This window comes from Pholis gunnellus (assembly GCF_910591455.1).
Source record: "Pholis gunnellus genome assembly, chromosome: 8".
Taxonomy (NCBI): Eukaryota; Metazoa; Chordata; class Actinopteri; order Perciformes; family Pholidae; genus Pholis; species Pholis gunnellus.
This window is the reverse complement of record NC_136534.1, coordinates 4,544,274-4,559,846: the sequence shown is the minus strand read 5'-3', so window position 1 is coordinate 4,559,846 and position 15,573 is coordinate 4,544,274. Positions and strand designations below refer to the sequence as shown.

Genomic DNA, 15,573 nt, shown 5'->3' with positions numbered 1-15,573 from the left:
ATTTTCCGTGTGCCGTAACTTTGCGTAATAATGTTTGTGCTCATTTCAGTCCATTGCAAATACATGTTTTAGTCAAGCTTATTTTCTGTGTTTTGAAATACCAATGAAGTCACACACAATGTCACAGATGCTCAGTGTTTTTTTCACCTCACTTTCTTAAAATACGTGTCAGCATCTTGGAAATACCAACAGTAAGACAGACTGATGCAAAAGAGGCCAAGAACGATCTTGATTCTAGAAACAGGCCTAATGGAAGGCACATGCCACATCACCATTTTATAAGAGCTAATTCGAGATTACATTACTTGTTGAGATGTTTTGCAACATTTTTATTGAACAATGTTGACGGTCAAATGCAGAGTTAATCATATGCATTTGGCTGAATAGGGCTTTGTCTTGGAAGACAATGGTTGGATTCTGTCCATACATATAGCGACTGCTGGCAGCACCACATCCGTCTGCAGCTTCGTCCACCTAGAGCTTCAGTCTTGGCTCTGAAACCCCTTTTCCTGTAAGCGTCTTTAGTACTGTAAATGTGTGAGTGGTAAATAAACGTCTTGTGACTGAACGAACAATATCTGTGTCTTTGTGTCATTAATAACTCTCATCAAGGAACATTTTTGACGCTTTCTATAATTAAAAGGAGTACACAATTGTTGCATTGTACAGCTTTTACTAGATAGATAGATCTTTTACAGATGCAGATAAATAAAAGCTTGGCAACACACAGAACAATAGATGAAAGATAGAGAAAAGCACAGTGAAAATATAAAACCATTCTTGTGCCGTTGACAGCTCACATGTAGCTGGAATGTTTTAGGGGTTCATTTAATGATGAAATGAAACATCAAACGCTGGTCTTCTTAATTTGGGATACTTCATTCAGGTAGGAGATGAATAACTTGGTTCCCTCAATATAGTTGTACCTAAGAGAAAAAAGTTTAAAAAAAGACAAGGGTTTAATAAGCAGACAATCTGCTGCATTGATGGAGACATTCAGAGAAAAAAGCAAATATGGAACAACCTGCAAATCTCATTTATATCATATTCTATAAACGTCCACCATAGTTCATAGCAATGCCATTATGGTCCCTGTTCTGCTTTTGTTTTTTTTGCATGTCTACCTTTAATTATATTCATTCCCTATCATCTTGCAGTCATAACGGTGAATATTAGGTGATCGGATTATTTAATTTCATGCAGATGATTAAGAGAAGATAAGACGCCTGAGCCCTGGAGGTCCACATGGCTGCATCTTACCTACTGATAAAATCACACCTTCTCTCCTGCAGCTTGTGCTCATATTAACACTCCAACAGACCCAACAGGCAAGATGAACTAATAAAGGTTCAATTTAAAACTTGCTGTAAAAATGAAATAATAAAAGGAAATATGTGTGAAACCTGCTCATTTTCTCATTCTGAGAGTGCAGCCCGTCGTCAAAGCCACCAATGGGCATCATGATGATGCTTTTCCCCGTCACATCCTGGAAGGTTCTGGCGATAGGAATGGTCCCGCCCTCACGTATCAGATCAGGATCCATGTCAAAAACTGGGCAAGGTAGGACATTTCATATTATAGTGTAATGGACATGACTCAGTTATCTACCACAGATTAAAACAAAGCAAAGGACTGAAAACAAATTATATAGGCATATAACACGAAATATAAAAGCAATGTAAGAGTCATAAAAGAGAAGACAAAAGCAGTAATAAATGGCAACACCAGAAAACCACCTCCATAAGAATTTGGTGGTGATGGTGTGTTCCGTACCTCTCTTTACAGCAGCCTTCCCAGCATCATAGAGAGGATGCTGAGTGTCAGCCAGCCAAGGCTTCGCCCCGATCACCATTGTGACTTTCAGCTTATTGGGACTCCTTCGTTTGGCAAAGACCGAGTGAAGGTAATCTGTTACCTAAAGCATCAAACCAACAAGATAAGAGCAGAAGTACTTCTGAGAAAAAAATATTAGCTTGTTCTAAAAAAAACAGCATTATTTGGCTATTTTTTTCAAAGCAAAGAATTCACATCCTGTTTTACCTGTTTCTTGACCATAGCGGGGTCCATGTTGGGAACTTGTCTAATGGAGAATTTAGCGGTAACCTTAGCAGGGATGACGGTCTTTGTGCCAGGGTCGGAGAAAGCCCCCTCGATGCCATGGATGGTGACGGTGGGGTAGCGCCACATGTGGGCCAACAAGTCCACCTGCAGGAAACAAACAATGACCATCACGCATCTTGTTGTGTCCACCTTGCCTTTAACGCAGATCATTTCTACCGTTTTCGATAATTCTGACCTTATTGGTGTACATGAGCTGGCTGACACCGATCTTGGTCTTGTAGTTGTCCAAGTCAAATTGGATGTCCTGATACATTCTCCATTCCTCATCAGAGAGGGGAGCCACGGCCTCCCTGATCCCTGGAATCAGGATCTTACCGCTGGGGCTGATCAGTGTGTCTAAGACGAAAAGTTACAAAAGAATTTTGTTGTGATTTTAACCCTCATCCTTCCAACATATAAAGACTACCGACTGGGAACCGCAAGAAGAAACTACTGTAAGATACAACCGCCATTGCAAAATGTTATTTCTTCTCAAAATATTAGTCATGTAAAAACATGTCGAGGGGTTTAAAACATTTAAATATCTTAACTGTAGTCTTCATTTAGTATTATAATATATTTGTGCATATTCATGGCTGGAAGAATCTTGTAATGCGATATCAGACACCCCTAAAGTGGACCATACCATTCTTAACTTTGACGTTAGGTCAACATCTCTCCCGCTGTAGGTGAATGTAAGTAAGTAGCACACTTTGTTGGTGACTACCAACTACAGAAGATGGTGTGTGGTCCGTGCCCCATTAGCTGGTGTAGTAGGTTTGATTCACCATCACCTACAGAGTGGTGACATTACGTTACACTAGATTTATGTCTTCAGTAGGAACCAGTGGACTTTGAGCTGAGTGCCACAGACAGGGTCAGGAAGTCAGAAAGTATTGAGAGCCGGGCTGACATAATTGTTTATTTTGTTTATGGTATTTGTTGACAATAGGAGATATGCAAAGTGATGCTAGCCTTATCCTGCCTTTCTGGTCAGGTCTTCCTAAAGAGATGATGCAAGTCATGAGATTTACCGTTTTAGATAAAGGTTAAAAAATAGAATTCTAATTTTTTGCCCTGTGGGTACCTGGCATTATGTCGAGGCTTGGTCCAGTGTCTTATCTTCTTGTGAGTGACTTAATAAATGAATGTATGAACGTGCACTACCTAAAATATACACTCACCAAGAATGCCAATGAGGTCAGTCATCGGCTCGATCACGGTGCCTCCGTAAACACCGGAATGTAAGTCCTGTTTAGGTCCTTGAACCTGAAAATGCACCACGAAAGAGCTGAATGACACACATGTGACCAAAGAATTAGGAAATATGTTTTTGAAACTAAACGTTTCAGTTTGGATTTGTGTGTTTTTTTTGTGTGTGTGCTTGTGATTGAGTGTAATGCTACACAACCTCAGCAAAGAAGTAACAGTTGCCTCTGGTGCCGTATGTGAGGGCGGGCCGTCTGCTGAGCCAGCCGCAGTCTGATATGATGATGTAATCCACGTCAGAGAAGAAGGTGTCCCTCTGTGCCAGGATCATGGCGTCCAGGCCGTTAGAGCCCGTCTCCTCCATGCCCTCGATGACAAACTTCACATTTACCGGCAGCTCCTGGTAGACAGATGGGATAGACAGTGCTACTCCGTCACGAGCTGTTGGAGGAGAATCTCATGTGCAAACGGAAGTGTTTTAAAACTTGCATTCTCTCTACTGACCAACAGGGGGCGACTCCTCCGGTTGCAAAAAGAAGTCCGATTGTATAGAAGTCTATGAGAAAATGACTCAACTTCTCACTTGATTTATTGTTGATATATTATGTAAACATGAGTTTATGGTCTCAATCTCTAGTTTCAAGTCTTCTTCAATACAGCGTGATGTTCATTTAGTAAATGATGGTCCATTTAGAGTCAAACAGACCATAAAGCAGGGCATGCTTTAGGGCGAGCTTACTGTGATTGACAGGTCGCTGCCACTACCAGAGACGTATACGGTATCTCCATGTCACTCCTTCGCATCCCAAATATGGTAACTTCTGTTCATTGGCTGCAAAAATACAACAACATGGCGACCGCCGTAATCCAAGATGAAGATGGCAAAATCGCCCGAAGTCGAGTCTTCAAAACGTCAGTCCACAAACCAATGGGTGACTTCACGATGACTACGTCCAATTCGTATACATCTATGTCTGCAACAGATTCTATTTTTGACAATGCCTTTGTTGTTATGTTTCAGCAGGGTTTGCAGACCTAAAATCCCGAGCCATTAGCCACGTGTGAAACTAGTCGACACACACACAATTTCTCTTCCCTTAATGCATCCAGCATCTGGCTGAGGCCTTTTGATGTGCATATTCAACTCTGTGTGTTGTTGTTTTTTTTCACGAGATAAAATGGCAGCGAGGATGGTGGGAACAGACTGCTGCAGTGACTTTGCAAAAAAATGCAGTGACTTTGCAAAGTCGGTCTGGCCAAAGCTCAGCTCTTCTCTCTCACGAGCCTGAGGATATGCTGTTCATCCTAGCAGTAACTCTTTCTGTGACGGCCATGTCTATAATGCCTTAGGAACATACTTATGTGTTATAATTATAGATGTCATAAATATCCATCATACAACAATAATCATAATACTTCAGCATTGTCATTGACAGATTTCTTTTTGCAAGGATCATAGTATATTTCCATAGTTGTTATATATCATAATAAGTGTATGATTATAACCACTGTTATAATCCTTTACGACTTGATTATAAATTAAGATTAGTTGTTATCGTTTCCTTTAAGTGATGTAAAGATTTATTTTAACGTATTTTAAAAAAAAATCACATTACTTAAAGCTAACAATGACCACTTAAGAGTACCTTAAAATCACATTATATTGCATTTAACTGTGATTTTAATACATTATGAAAATATTATAAATACATTTGAACTATGTCAATATTAAAACACTTTGGAACGCTGCAAAAAAATGTACGTTGCTTTAAGCAGATTTAACGCAGTATAGACATGGCCGTCATAGTGTTAGCGTTCTCGCTCGTCTATCTTGCCTCTCTCTGTTTACCCTCTTTCAATTTACAGCGCTTTCAAGTAAAGACGATTTGCAAAGGAGCGCTCTAATCTGTCCTTTGGTCTCACTTGAGGTCACATTGCCTCTGCAGCTCCCACCCCACTCACACATTTGATTCTGTTATCTGTGGAATGCAAAACTAACCCCATACAACGGCGGTATTGTGAACTTTCTCTCACCATACTCAGGGCCCGGTACGCCCCCACAGCATGGATCCAGGCTAAAACTGGGGCCTTGTTGTCCGACGCTCCTCTTCCATACAGGTTACCTGCATGCACAAGAATCATAATATAAGTATGGGTGTGCTTTAAGACTTGTGCTCACGTGAAGTGAAGTACAGAATGTGACAACAAGCTGTGAAATTGATTTCGGAAAAGCTGCTTATATATACTGTGTATATAAAAATGTTTGTAATACTGTTTTGTTGCGTGGTTGATTTTTCCTGTTTCGTTATGGATGCTATGTTATGAAGTTATGGACACACTGTTTGCATTGCACATTTGACCAACATCTGACATTAAATTATTGAATTTATCTAGTCTAACCACTTGTTATCACATGACTGAAGTTCCATACGTAGGTCACATAATGACAACAGAACAATTTCATTGACAACTGCGGGAAACTATCCACTGCTGACAAAAAGGAAGGTCTGTGGCGGTTGCTTGTGTTTGCATTGGTTTTGAAAAGTAGCACAGCAGCCACTACAATGGACCCTACTGCATCAAGCCATACACTGCCATCCACTGGCCAGCCGTTGTAAGTGCAACACAAATTCCTCAAAACCAAGATGGCTGCCAGATGGCCAGAAAGGCTGAGCAGCTCAGGAATATCTTGCCAGTCCCTCTTCAGCAGATGACTCTTGCAGGTGAATGAATGCCAGTAGATGAGTATGCCTGTGACTATGTAGGACGTTTATGACATTATGCTATGACTTTTGTGAGTTTGTTCAATGTTTGCACAGCATGAGTTGGTCATGGTGTGCTGAGGAGCTTAATTAAAGGCTGTTACCATTGATGTCAGTCAGGTTGTAGGGGTCCGTCGCCCAGCCGTCCTCCAGCTTCGCCGGCTGGACGTCCACATGGCCGTAGACACACACCGTGTGTTTGCTTGGGTCGCTTCCAAACAGAGCTGTCACTACTTTAGGCAACGCTAACGTCTGCCCGTCGGGGAGCTGCGGGTGATTTAAAGGCGAGTTAGCATCAGCACAAACTGCTGCAGTGTCCCTCAATTATTGGGATTTTCACTTTTCTCAAGTGCAACAAGTGTTTCAACAGTTGTATACCACCTAACCAGTACTTCATTAGCTACACAATCAACTCAATCTGTGTGTATATTTCTCAAATATCAAAAAGCTAAAAGCCGTGCATTTCAAATATATCCAACAGTAAAAGCACTTATTATGCAGAGTGGCCCTTTCAGAATATTATAGATTTTATTATTGGATTATATTGTTGATGCATTAATGTGTTCATCACTTTAATGTTGAATCTGGTGAAGGTGGGGCTAATTTGAATTACTCTAGGCTATATGCCACCGGGTAGTTTAGTCTATAATAATACATCATAACTTATTAGTTGGTTTTATTTTGTATTAATAATCTGAATCGGTGAAGTAACTAACTCTACAAAAATAAATTTAGTTCAGTAAAGAATGTGGTGTAATAGAAGTATAAAGTAGCCCTTGTTGGGCCTCATGTTGAGCTGTTGTTGTATTGCCTTGCTTCTGCTGCTTTGTCTGTCAAAGCACTTTGTAAACTCTATTTTCAAAAGGTGCTCTATAAATAACGTTATTATATCAAATTGAAACGCTGAAGGAGAAGTATACTTCAAAATTGTACTTAAGTTCAGTACTTGAGTAAATGTTCTTAGATTCCACCACTGAGTAAATGAGAACTGTCTAGTTAATTCTGAAAAACAGGGCAAATATGTTTTCCTTAAGCGAACGCATTAAGCTTCCATAAAGAGAAGTGCTGCTGCTCAGCACCCTTCTTTTTATTTATCTCAAAGGGTCATCAGCTACTGTTTTTACTCTTCACTTAGACAACATACTGCAGTAACAATGCATGCTAGGTTGGTCCTTATTAGTGGCGAGGAGCTGAGGATGTTGACCTCTCGTTCGAACCTCAAACATCATAAAATGTGTAATGAGTTTTGGAAGCAGCTTTCATGTGTCTTAGTCCGTAATGAGGATGGATTTAGTCCTGACCGCTCCACTTCCTTTAGTTACCAGCTTGTTTACCCGCTGTCGCCCTCCCTGATGAGCCCAGCTCGCTGTTTGAAATACAAACTATTTACCAACCAATTAGGGCAATGATTACATTGCAAAGCTCTAATATCTCACTAAGGCGTGGAGTCGGCCCTGTCACTGACTTCTTGGTCTCCGATGTCCACGAGTTCGACGGTTCCTCCCATGAGCCTCAGCTTCTGAGCCACCACCTCCATCATGCGGTGCAGGTCTGGTCTCTTCAAGACGTTGCTGGAGTCGCTTTCGATTGCAACCCAGTCCCGCAGGGCCTGAAGCACACACACGCAGACAGATCATTCAAAACATCAGCGGGGAGCCTCATCCTTCTGCCATCTTGTGAGATATACTTCTGTACTGCTGCACACTACGAGGGTCCAATGTCTAAAATGTGTTCTTGATTCAGTTTCAATCAAACATTCTAAGATAAAAACAAAACAAGAGGCAAAGCTGTACAGTATGTGCCCTTTTGTTGCGTTTAATACTGCCACCTTTTGGCTGAGAGGGGCTAATGACTCAACTGCACTGACAACTGAATAAAATTCTGCTTTAATATAAGCAAATTAAAGGGGACAAATCATGAAGAACTCACCTTTTCAGTGCTCTGGCACATACATTTGGGTATATAAAGTGCCTACCAACCCACAAACTGTGAAACATGACAAGTATACCAATCATACAGGTATATTCAGGCAGACAAATAATATGTTTTTTTTCAAACATTAAAGCGTGTAAACAAGTTGCGCCCCTCTCCTGCAGTGTCTTGAGACAAGCTGAATGTGTTTAAGCCACCATATTAGTGAAATGTTGTAAAGATGATCATGTTCTGTACATCTTCGTAAAAACACAATATTGTCCACCCAGCTTTATTTTTCTATTTGACCACCTTTGTGAGGACAATAGTGAAAAAAAGGTTTTCTATTAAAGATAAAAATGACAGAAAAGTATTCATGTTGGAAATGAAAAGCCCTTTAATCTCACTTTACTCATTAATGTTGCTGAATTAAGAAGTACAACACACTCTAAAAGCCACGTCAGTTATATTTGTATCACAGATGGCAGTCTAACACATGAGTGTGTTTGACATCAATGCGGTATCATTTTCAGTCACAGCATATCTGGTTGCTCTATGAGACTAACAAACTGTGGTGTAAATTGGACATCTCTAGTGCTTGGACTCTTAAACGTATTGCTTGAAGAAGAAGAAGAAGAATTCTTTTGTACCTCCACATATTCCTCTTGATGGCTGTCAATGTACTGCGCAAGCTCCGTATACTGGAAGGCATGGACAGTAGAGATGACCAGCAGTATGGAGGGCAGGACTGGAAGATTCATCTGTTGGGGGAGTCAGAAAGTGAATTATTGACAGAGCAGATGGCTGTATTACATCATCAGAGACTATCGTACAACAGAATACTCCCCCAGTAAGGTAAACCCATCCAGAGCTGTAGAAACATTAGGTCATGAGTCCAGATCCCCCCAATGCAAACACAAAGATAACAGACGACATGCCACTAAACATTTGATCTCTCTACTTCACATTAGGGCTACAACTAACCACTTTATTTAATTGTATTCATTTTCAAAGATTTTTTTTTGTTTAAATGTTTAGTTTATAAAGTTTATAAAAATGTTAAAAATTAAATGTTAGAAAATAAAAATTCTCAGAGTTCCAAGGTTATGTCAAAAACCCAATGTTATTTGGTTTACAAGCAACGCAGCAGATCTAGATTTAAGGATATTCAGTATGAATAGTCCGAATTTCAAAGTAAAAGTACGCTCACTGGATGGCCTTTTGTCTTACCTTGTCCCTGCTGGAGGTGTGTGTGTGTGTGTAACAGTCTCCTACTGCAGGCAGGCTGTGGCCCCGTTTCGGCGCCTGCACATTTATATACCCTCCCTTTGGTGTCACACTCCTGCCGGGGAGGTCAAACATTTCCTGACACCATGCCAAGACTGCTGACAAATTAATTCAATTTTTCCGCTGACAGGCACAAGAATTACACTCAATCTATTGATCCTGCTCCAAGAATGCACAGTGGGGTTCAGCAGGGGCAAAAGCAGCACGGTGAAATGAACAAATTCCAGTTGTTTGTGTTTTGGAATCTCCAAGCCCCCCCCCCCCCTCCTCCCACATTGTCCCATTGTGCTGCACTGTAAGGTTGAGCTTAACTGTAAGTATTGCTAAATTAGGTTAGTCTGAAAATGTTTAATCCCATCACCTCTTCATGTTCATTGGATAAATTGTCCCTGGTCAAAAACTTCCGGTCTCTTTCCATGTGTCCCAGTGTGAGTCAGGACTAGAGTCTGCGGATTTGTCACAGTCGTGTGAAAATAAAACGGTAAACGGGGGTCAAAAACCCAAAGTTCGCAACTTGGTCTTTAATTTTGTGTGCATGTTTGCTTTGAGTTTGCTCTGTTTGAGTTTGCCTGGGTTCAGTATTCCAATTTCTAAGCGATTTAGCTTGTCATCTTAGCAGTTGTGTATAATGCATAACTTATTCCTACTTATTTTTTACTCAGCCAACCACTTCTCTATCCCCTCTGATGTACTTCTTCGTCATACGTTGTTTGAAGGAACTACAATGTTAGATAACTGGACGCAACCATGCTGACGTGGCTCCTCAGGTAGCGGTTATTTTTCTCATCTTGACAATCTAACTGCCGACAACGCATATTTCATAGTTTGTTGTTTGGAAGATTAAACTAACAGATAAGTGCTAATGTCAGTTATCACTTGTTGCCATGGCAAGTATTCACATATTCTGTAGCTTGATGGAGAGCTCTTTTCTTTATAATTATTTATCTACAAGCAAATGTTATTGATATTAAGTTTTATAAACTTAGTTTGGGAACAAGGACCATGCCCTGAACATATCTCATTTACCATCAAGTATTTAAGCACAACTGACCCACTGACTTCCTCTTGACTCAGCTTCGACACGACGTGCGACAGACGAGCAAAATCTTCAACCGCTTAACTTATACAAAGGCTCTTTCTCAACCCTTCCGATAACAAACTGTTCGAAGATGACCAGCTATATCCTGAAGTCCCAGAGCTCCCTCCCTCTCTCACCATGCTTCGTCGCCAGCAACCGCAACTGCGTTCAGCCATCCACGTTCCCCTGTGGCTGGCTGCAAGGTTGGTGTAAGGATGATAAAAAAATGTGGCTTTTGTAAAGTAGTATTGCACTGTGCACAGCTAACACAACGGTAGTTGCCATTGGATAGGGGGCTTAGCAGTCTCTGTATAGGTTGTGTGGGCTGTAATGTGCAAAAATGCCATTTAAATTTGTATTCGCTTAAAAGTATTAACATTATACATAGATACAAAAATGAGGTTTGTCATACAGTAAAATAAAGAATTTGAGAAAATACATTCATAACTTAACTTAAAGGCAGCTAAAAGAGCCCTCACCCCGACACCCCATTAATTATCTTTCACATGTACCCCCATATAACCATACATGCCCATATATCTACATATCCATATACACGCAAATCCCATCCGCAAGTACTCCACACCTCCTTTAAGATTGTGAATCTGTAATATAAGCCATAATATTTCCCCATGCTTGGTCAGTTCTGCTTGGAATGTTCTTTACCCTGGCAATCACATTTTTAATTGCAGCTGTCTCAACGCAGGCGTATGTGGGCTCTTCCAGTTTTGCAGAATAAGCCTTGCTGCCACAATGAAACCTGTTATTGACAGCCTGATCTCTGCTTTGGTAAGGCCTGGTGGCACAATAATTTGTCTCTGAGTAAACATAATTGTGGGGATTCTGGTAGAGGCCGTTTGAGCCCTTCTAGGTTCTTCAGTACCACCTGCCAAAAGGGCATCACCTTGGAACACCCCCACATGTAGAAAGTGCCCATTTCTTTATTACATTTCCAACATTTGGACTAATAGGTCTTTTAAGTTTCCTCTCGTTGATTGACAAAAGGAGGCAGAAAAAACTGATTTTACGACATGCAAGTGAGAAGAATAAGAAGTGATGCAAGTCACAGAAAATCATTTCTCCTTTTTCTGACTTTTCTTCAGCAATTACAAGCGGGGTTTTCTTAGTGCAGTTTCATACGCCCTATGGATAGTAGATTACAGATTGCTGTTGATCCTGCTCCAAGAATGCACAGTGGGGTTCAGCAGTGTTGACTAACCAACCTCCACCTACAGCCTCTACCAGCAACCTGCAGGTGCCGCCTCCACCTGCAGGTACTGGCAGACAGCTGCCATCTTAATCTCCACTTACAGGCTCTACCAACAACCATCACCGCTGCCTCCACCTGCAGATCCTGGCAGACACCTGCAGCCTGAACCTTCACCTGCAGGCATCAACCTCAGCCTCCACCTGAAGACACCACCAGACGACTTTAGCTCCACCTGAAGCCTCCTCCATCAACCTGCACCGCTGCCTCCTCTCCTATCGCCATGTGAAGAGAGGAACAGCAGGGACCAGAGACACACTCGTAAATATCACCTCTCAGATAGGAAACAGAAACATAGCTGTGTCATAATAACATGTCTGGGCTGATGAAGGAAAGCTGCCTTTCTGTTTACATTCTCTTTCTCCTCACAGCTATTTCCACATGTTGACCGACTGTGATGCTGAACTTCATGGACCAGAGAGAGCTCATCTTCCTCCCACTAGTCTCAACTCAAGGTAGAGTTGATCAGCCGGATGTTCAGCAGTGTGAGATATTTGGTTGAGTCTAGCCTTGCTTTTAATGGAGCGTTGGTGATGCATGTTATTTCAATACAACACTTGTTCTTTGTGGTTTCCTCCAGACCCTGTTGGACTTCACATCCAGATCTACCAGGAGCTGATCGAGAGCCGAAGAGGAGGATCCCTTCTACCAGAGCTGTGTACCAGCGATGCTCCTTCCTCCTCCACATCCTGCACATTCGCCTCCGACTCCTGCTGCTCCTCTCGTATATTAGTGGAAGTCTGAAGGATGCACAGACGCTCCACCTGAGACTTTAGAGCCTCACGTTTCCAGCCGTGCTCGCTAAAAATAGACGGCCAGTAGCTCGTTCTGTTACTGTGTACGTGTAAAACATTTCACTGTTGCTCAATAAATGTCCATCATTCTCTGCAGTCATCAGATCAGTCGTTGGTGTCCACAAGAGTTAACATAAAACAGACACATTCATATTAGAGATCATAGTCAGTTTCTTTATGTTTTTTACTTCAGTTTACCAGCAGATATATTTACCTACTTTTTACTTTCTGATAAATTAGTTGATACAGATTATTTTTTGGTTAAAAAATGCTTGTTTCTCACTGTAAAATAATAAATCCTCATGTCTGCAGTTAGAAATGTTGGCAGTCATTAATAAACCGTCTTGAGTTTCTCAATTTTGCATAAGGCATCAATAAAGTCAGTAAACCACAATAATATTTAATAAATCATTAATAAAGAAATCTGTAACACATTATATGAAAGTCATGTCAATAATGCTTTATAAGCACAATCATAACACATTATATTGTATCTATAAAGCTTCATAACAATATGCTATAGGATAATCTCATCATTGGTAATCAAGTCATCACATGTATCACCTGCATTAACTTGACACCTGTGAGACCGTTTCATTAGAGATTCTGCATCTTTCTCTGGTCTTGTTGTAAGAACAATCAATTCATTTAGAAGGAAACCCACTTTTTTGGAACTTGGTATTTTTTAATATCCAATAATTTCATATCAAAGTCTCTTTCAATTCGTCACAATCTGTAGGTTTTGTGGGAATAATTTGACGTAGTGTTTCAACATTTCTGAATAATTTAACACCTAAAAAAATGTTTTGATCCAGAGCTAAAATTTGTGTTAAAAAGGGAGAGTTGGCGACAAGCTGTTCAAATACATTTTGAATTCTTCCAGCTTTTCTAACTCACCACCGAACTCAAGCAGCAAAATCTGTGTGTGGATCTGGAGTCACTTAAATTCATGCACATGCACTATTGAGATTTTTACAGAGGGATCAACGGACCAGCAAACAGATGCAACAGTGTCTAATGTAGCTGTGCCGAACAAGTGGGATTTAAAAAGAGAGCAACTCATTGCTTTAATACGTATACTATTGAATTGGAATTAGACCAGAGTGAGTAAGTTAGTTGCAGCAACATTTTAGCATGTAGTCATTCAGTGTCGGCCCTCACAAGCTTTAATACAGGAACAGACAGAAGTCATGAGGAGCTGCTTCATGACATCCTGTTCATTAACTCCAGAACAGTTTGACAAGAAAACAACATCTCTTTCATGTGGATTGACATTTTTTTATTATGTAACGTTATACCCACGCATACGCGTGTTAGCTGTCGTTTAGAGTTATGAATATTTTTTATTTGCGTTCACACGTTGTTTCTTTTCTACAGTTCTACAGAGACAGTCGAGCAAATCCTGTTATCATGCAGGATAGTTACACAAGAAAGACAAGAGATGATGACCCAACTGAGGATGACAGGACGGGTAGAAGACAACGTTAAAACTGTAGTGGTGCGGAGACAGTGATCAAGGAAGGAAGTGGTTATGTAGTTTTTTAAGGACGATTGGACCTGCAAAACCGGCTTTATTTAGAATAGTTACTGAGGGAGATAAGAAGCTGAAGGTGGCAGTAATGAAACATCGTGGATTCCAGCTGATGTAAGACCTCAAAGAAGAAGAAGAAAGTCATCCTCTTCTTTTTCTTGTTGCTCTGTTTAGAAAACTTAAGAAGGTTTGTGGTGGAGGTTGAGGACCGTAGGTGAGATGAGGCACCTTTTACATTTTAGACACACGTAGTTCACTTCAGTCAGAGACCCTGGGATTAAAGGCCGGGAACACCGCTGTATTCATTCTTCAGTGTTTAGTTCTCAGAGGTAGGAGTTATCCATCTCGCTTTGTTCTATTGATTTCTATTTGTTTGGCACGACCACTTTGTCCCGTCCTCCCCCACATTTTGAGGATTTATGAATTTTAGCATTTATGTTTACAAGAACCTACGAGTTGGAAATAAATCCCTTTAACTTTTACTTCTACCCTTCAACTCTTTGGTTGTCGAGTATGTGTGTGTCTGAGCTGTGGCAAAGCATAGGAAAGGAAATAAGAAAGGAAATAAAAGAGCAAATAGCATGAATTATACAAAAATATTAATGATACTATCAATAATAATAATCTCTGATGACAAATGAATATAATAATTAAATACAGGCTGAAGTTAGTTTAACAACTCATAAGAAAAGAGATAAAAGAAGAGGCCGATTTTAAGGAGCTCATTGTAACTTCCATGTGTTGTTCTGCTGCTTATCACTCAGACTCTTAAGCCATTTCATCCAAACCTGTTGCACTTCAATCACACATCATATAACGTGGTAATGAAGGAACAACGTAGTCGTCTTAGTACAATGCTCCCTCTTTGTGTTCCTACTCAACATACTCTTTTCGTTTTCAAAGTGCTGAAGCCTGATATTGGCTCTGGCTGAGTTGACCCCATCACTTGCATTGGAATTGTATTGAACAAGGAACTTTTTCTGGCCAAGTGGAAGAATAATGACAACTACAGTGACCAAAGTCTTTCAAAGTGCATACGAGCATGTGAGCATTGTTTTGGAACCGATCTGGAAAAATGTGAACCTTAAGTCTTAGGACTCTGAACTCTGACAGTCTTTACTGGAAGAACGTTTTTGTTTTAGGTTTATTGTTTATAACTCTTTATTTCTCCATTGATATTCATCTGTTTCATTCTTAATTTTCTTCCAGGAGTTTATGTTTTCCTGCTTAGACATATACCAAGGATTTATCCGATTATAATGTGTTGTTTATAAATTATTACATTGTACAATAAATCATTCAAGTTGAAAAAGGAAGAGGGCTCCATTATCACACACCTCTTAAACCTCACAGTCGTCACTAGAGGGCAGATTCATACAGAATAACTCGTGACTCTGTATGGCTCATTGCTCTTGGGCTCTATACTGTACGGCAGCCTACACCGATTAACATTGCTGAGGTTGGAGCTTGGCAACATATTCATTGATTGAATTTGTCACATGAAGTGCAACACAGGATTTTTCACAAGCATTTCTTGCTTTTTTGGATTGATTGATAATTGTATTTACTCCAAAGGATAGATAGATTTGCACGGAAAAACATTAAGGCAGAGCACTACACCTGTCCGCCTACAT

The 15,573-nt window shown here is 40.4% G+C and overlaps 1 protein-coding gene across 1 annotated transcript; it reads right to left on the bottom strand.

Moving 5' to 3' along the window:
• Positions 1–847: 847 nt before the first annotated feature.
• On the bottom strand, positions 848–8,743 carry cndp1 (carnosine dipeptidase 1; the record flags this gene model as incomplete). The annotated part of the gene is made up of 11 exons (XM_079164591.1): positions 848–926; positions 1,404–1,551; positions 1,774–1,915; positions 2,041–2,205; positions 2,297–2,457; positions 3,285–3,369; positions 3,512–3,709; positions 5,344–5,432; positions 6,176–6,338; positions 7,537–7,680; positions 8,633–8,743. 11 exons carry the CDS (start codon positions 8,741–8,743, stop codon positions 848–850), a joined length of 1,485 nt encoding a protein of 494 aa, XP_079020717.1.
• Between the last annotated feature and the right edge of the window lie 6,830 nt (positions 8,744–15,573).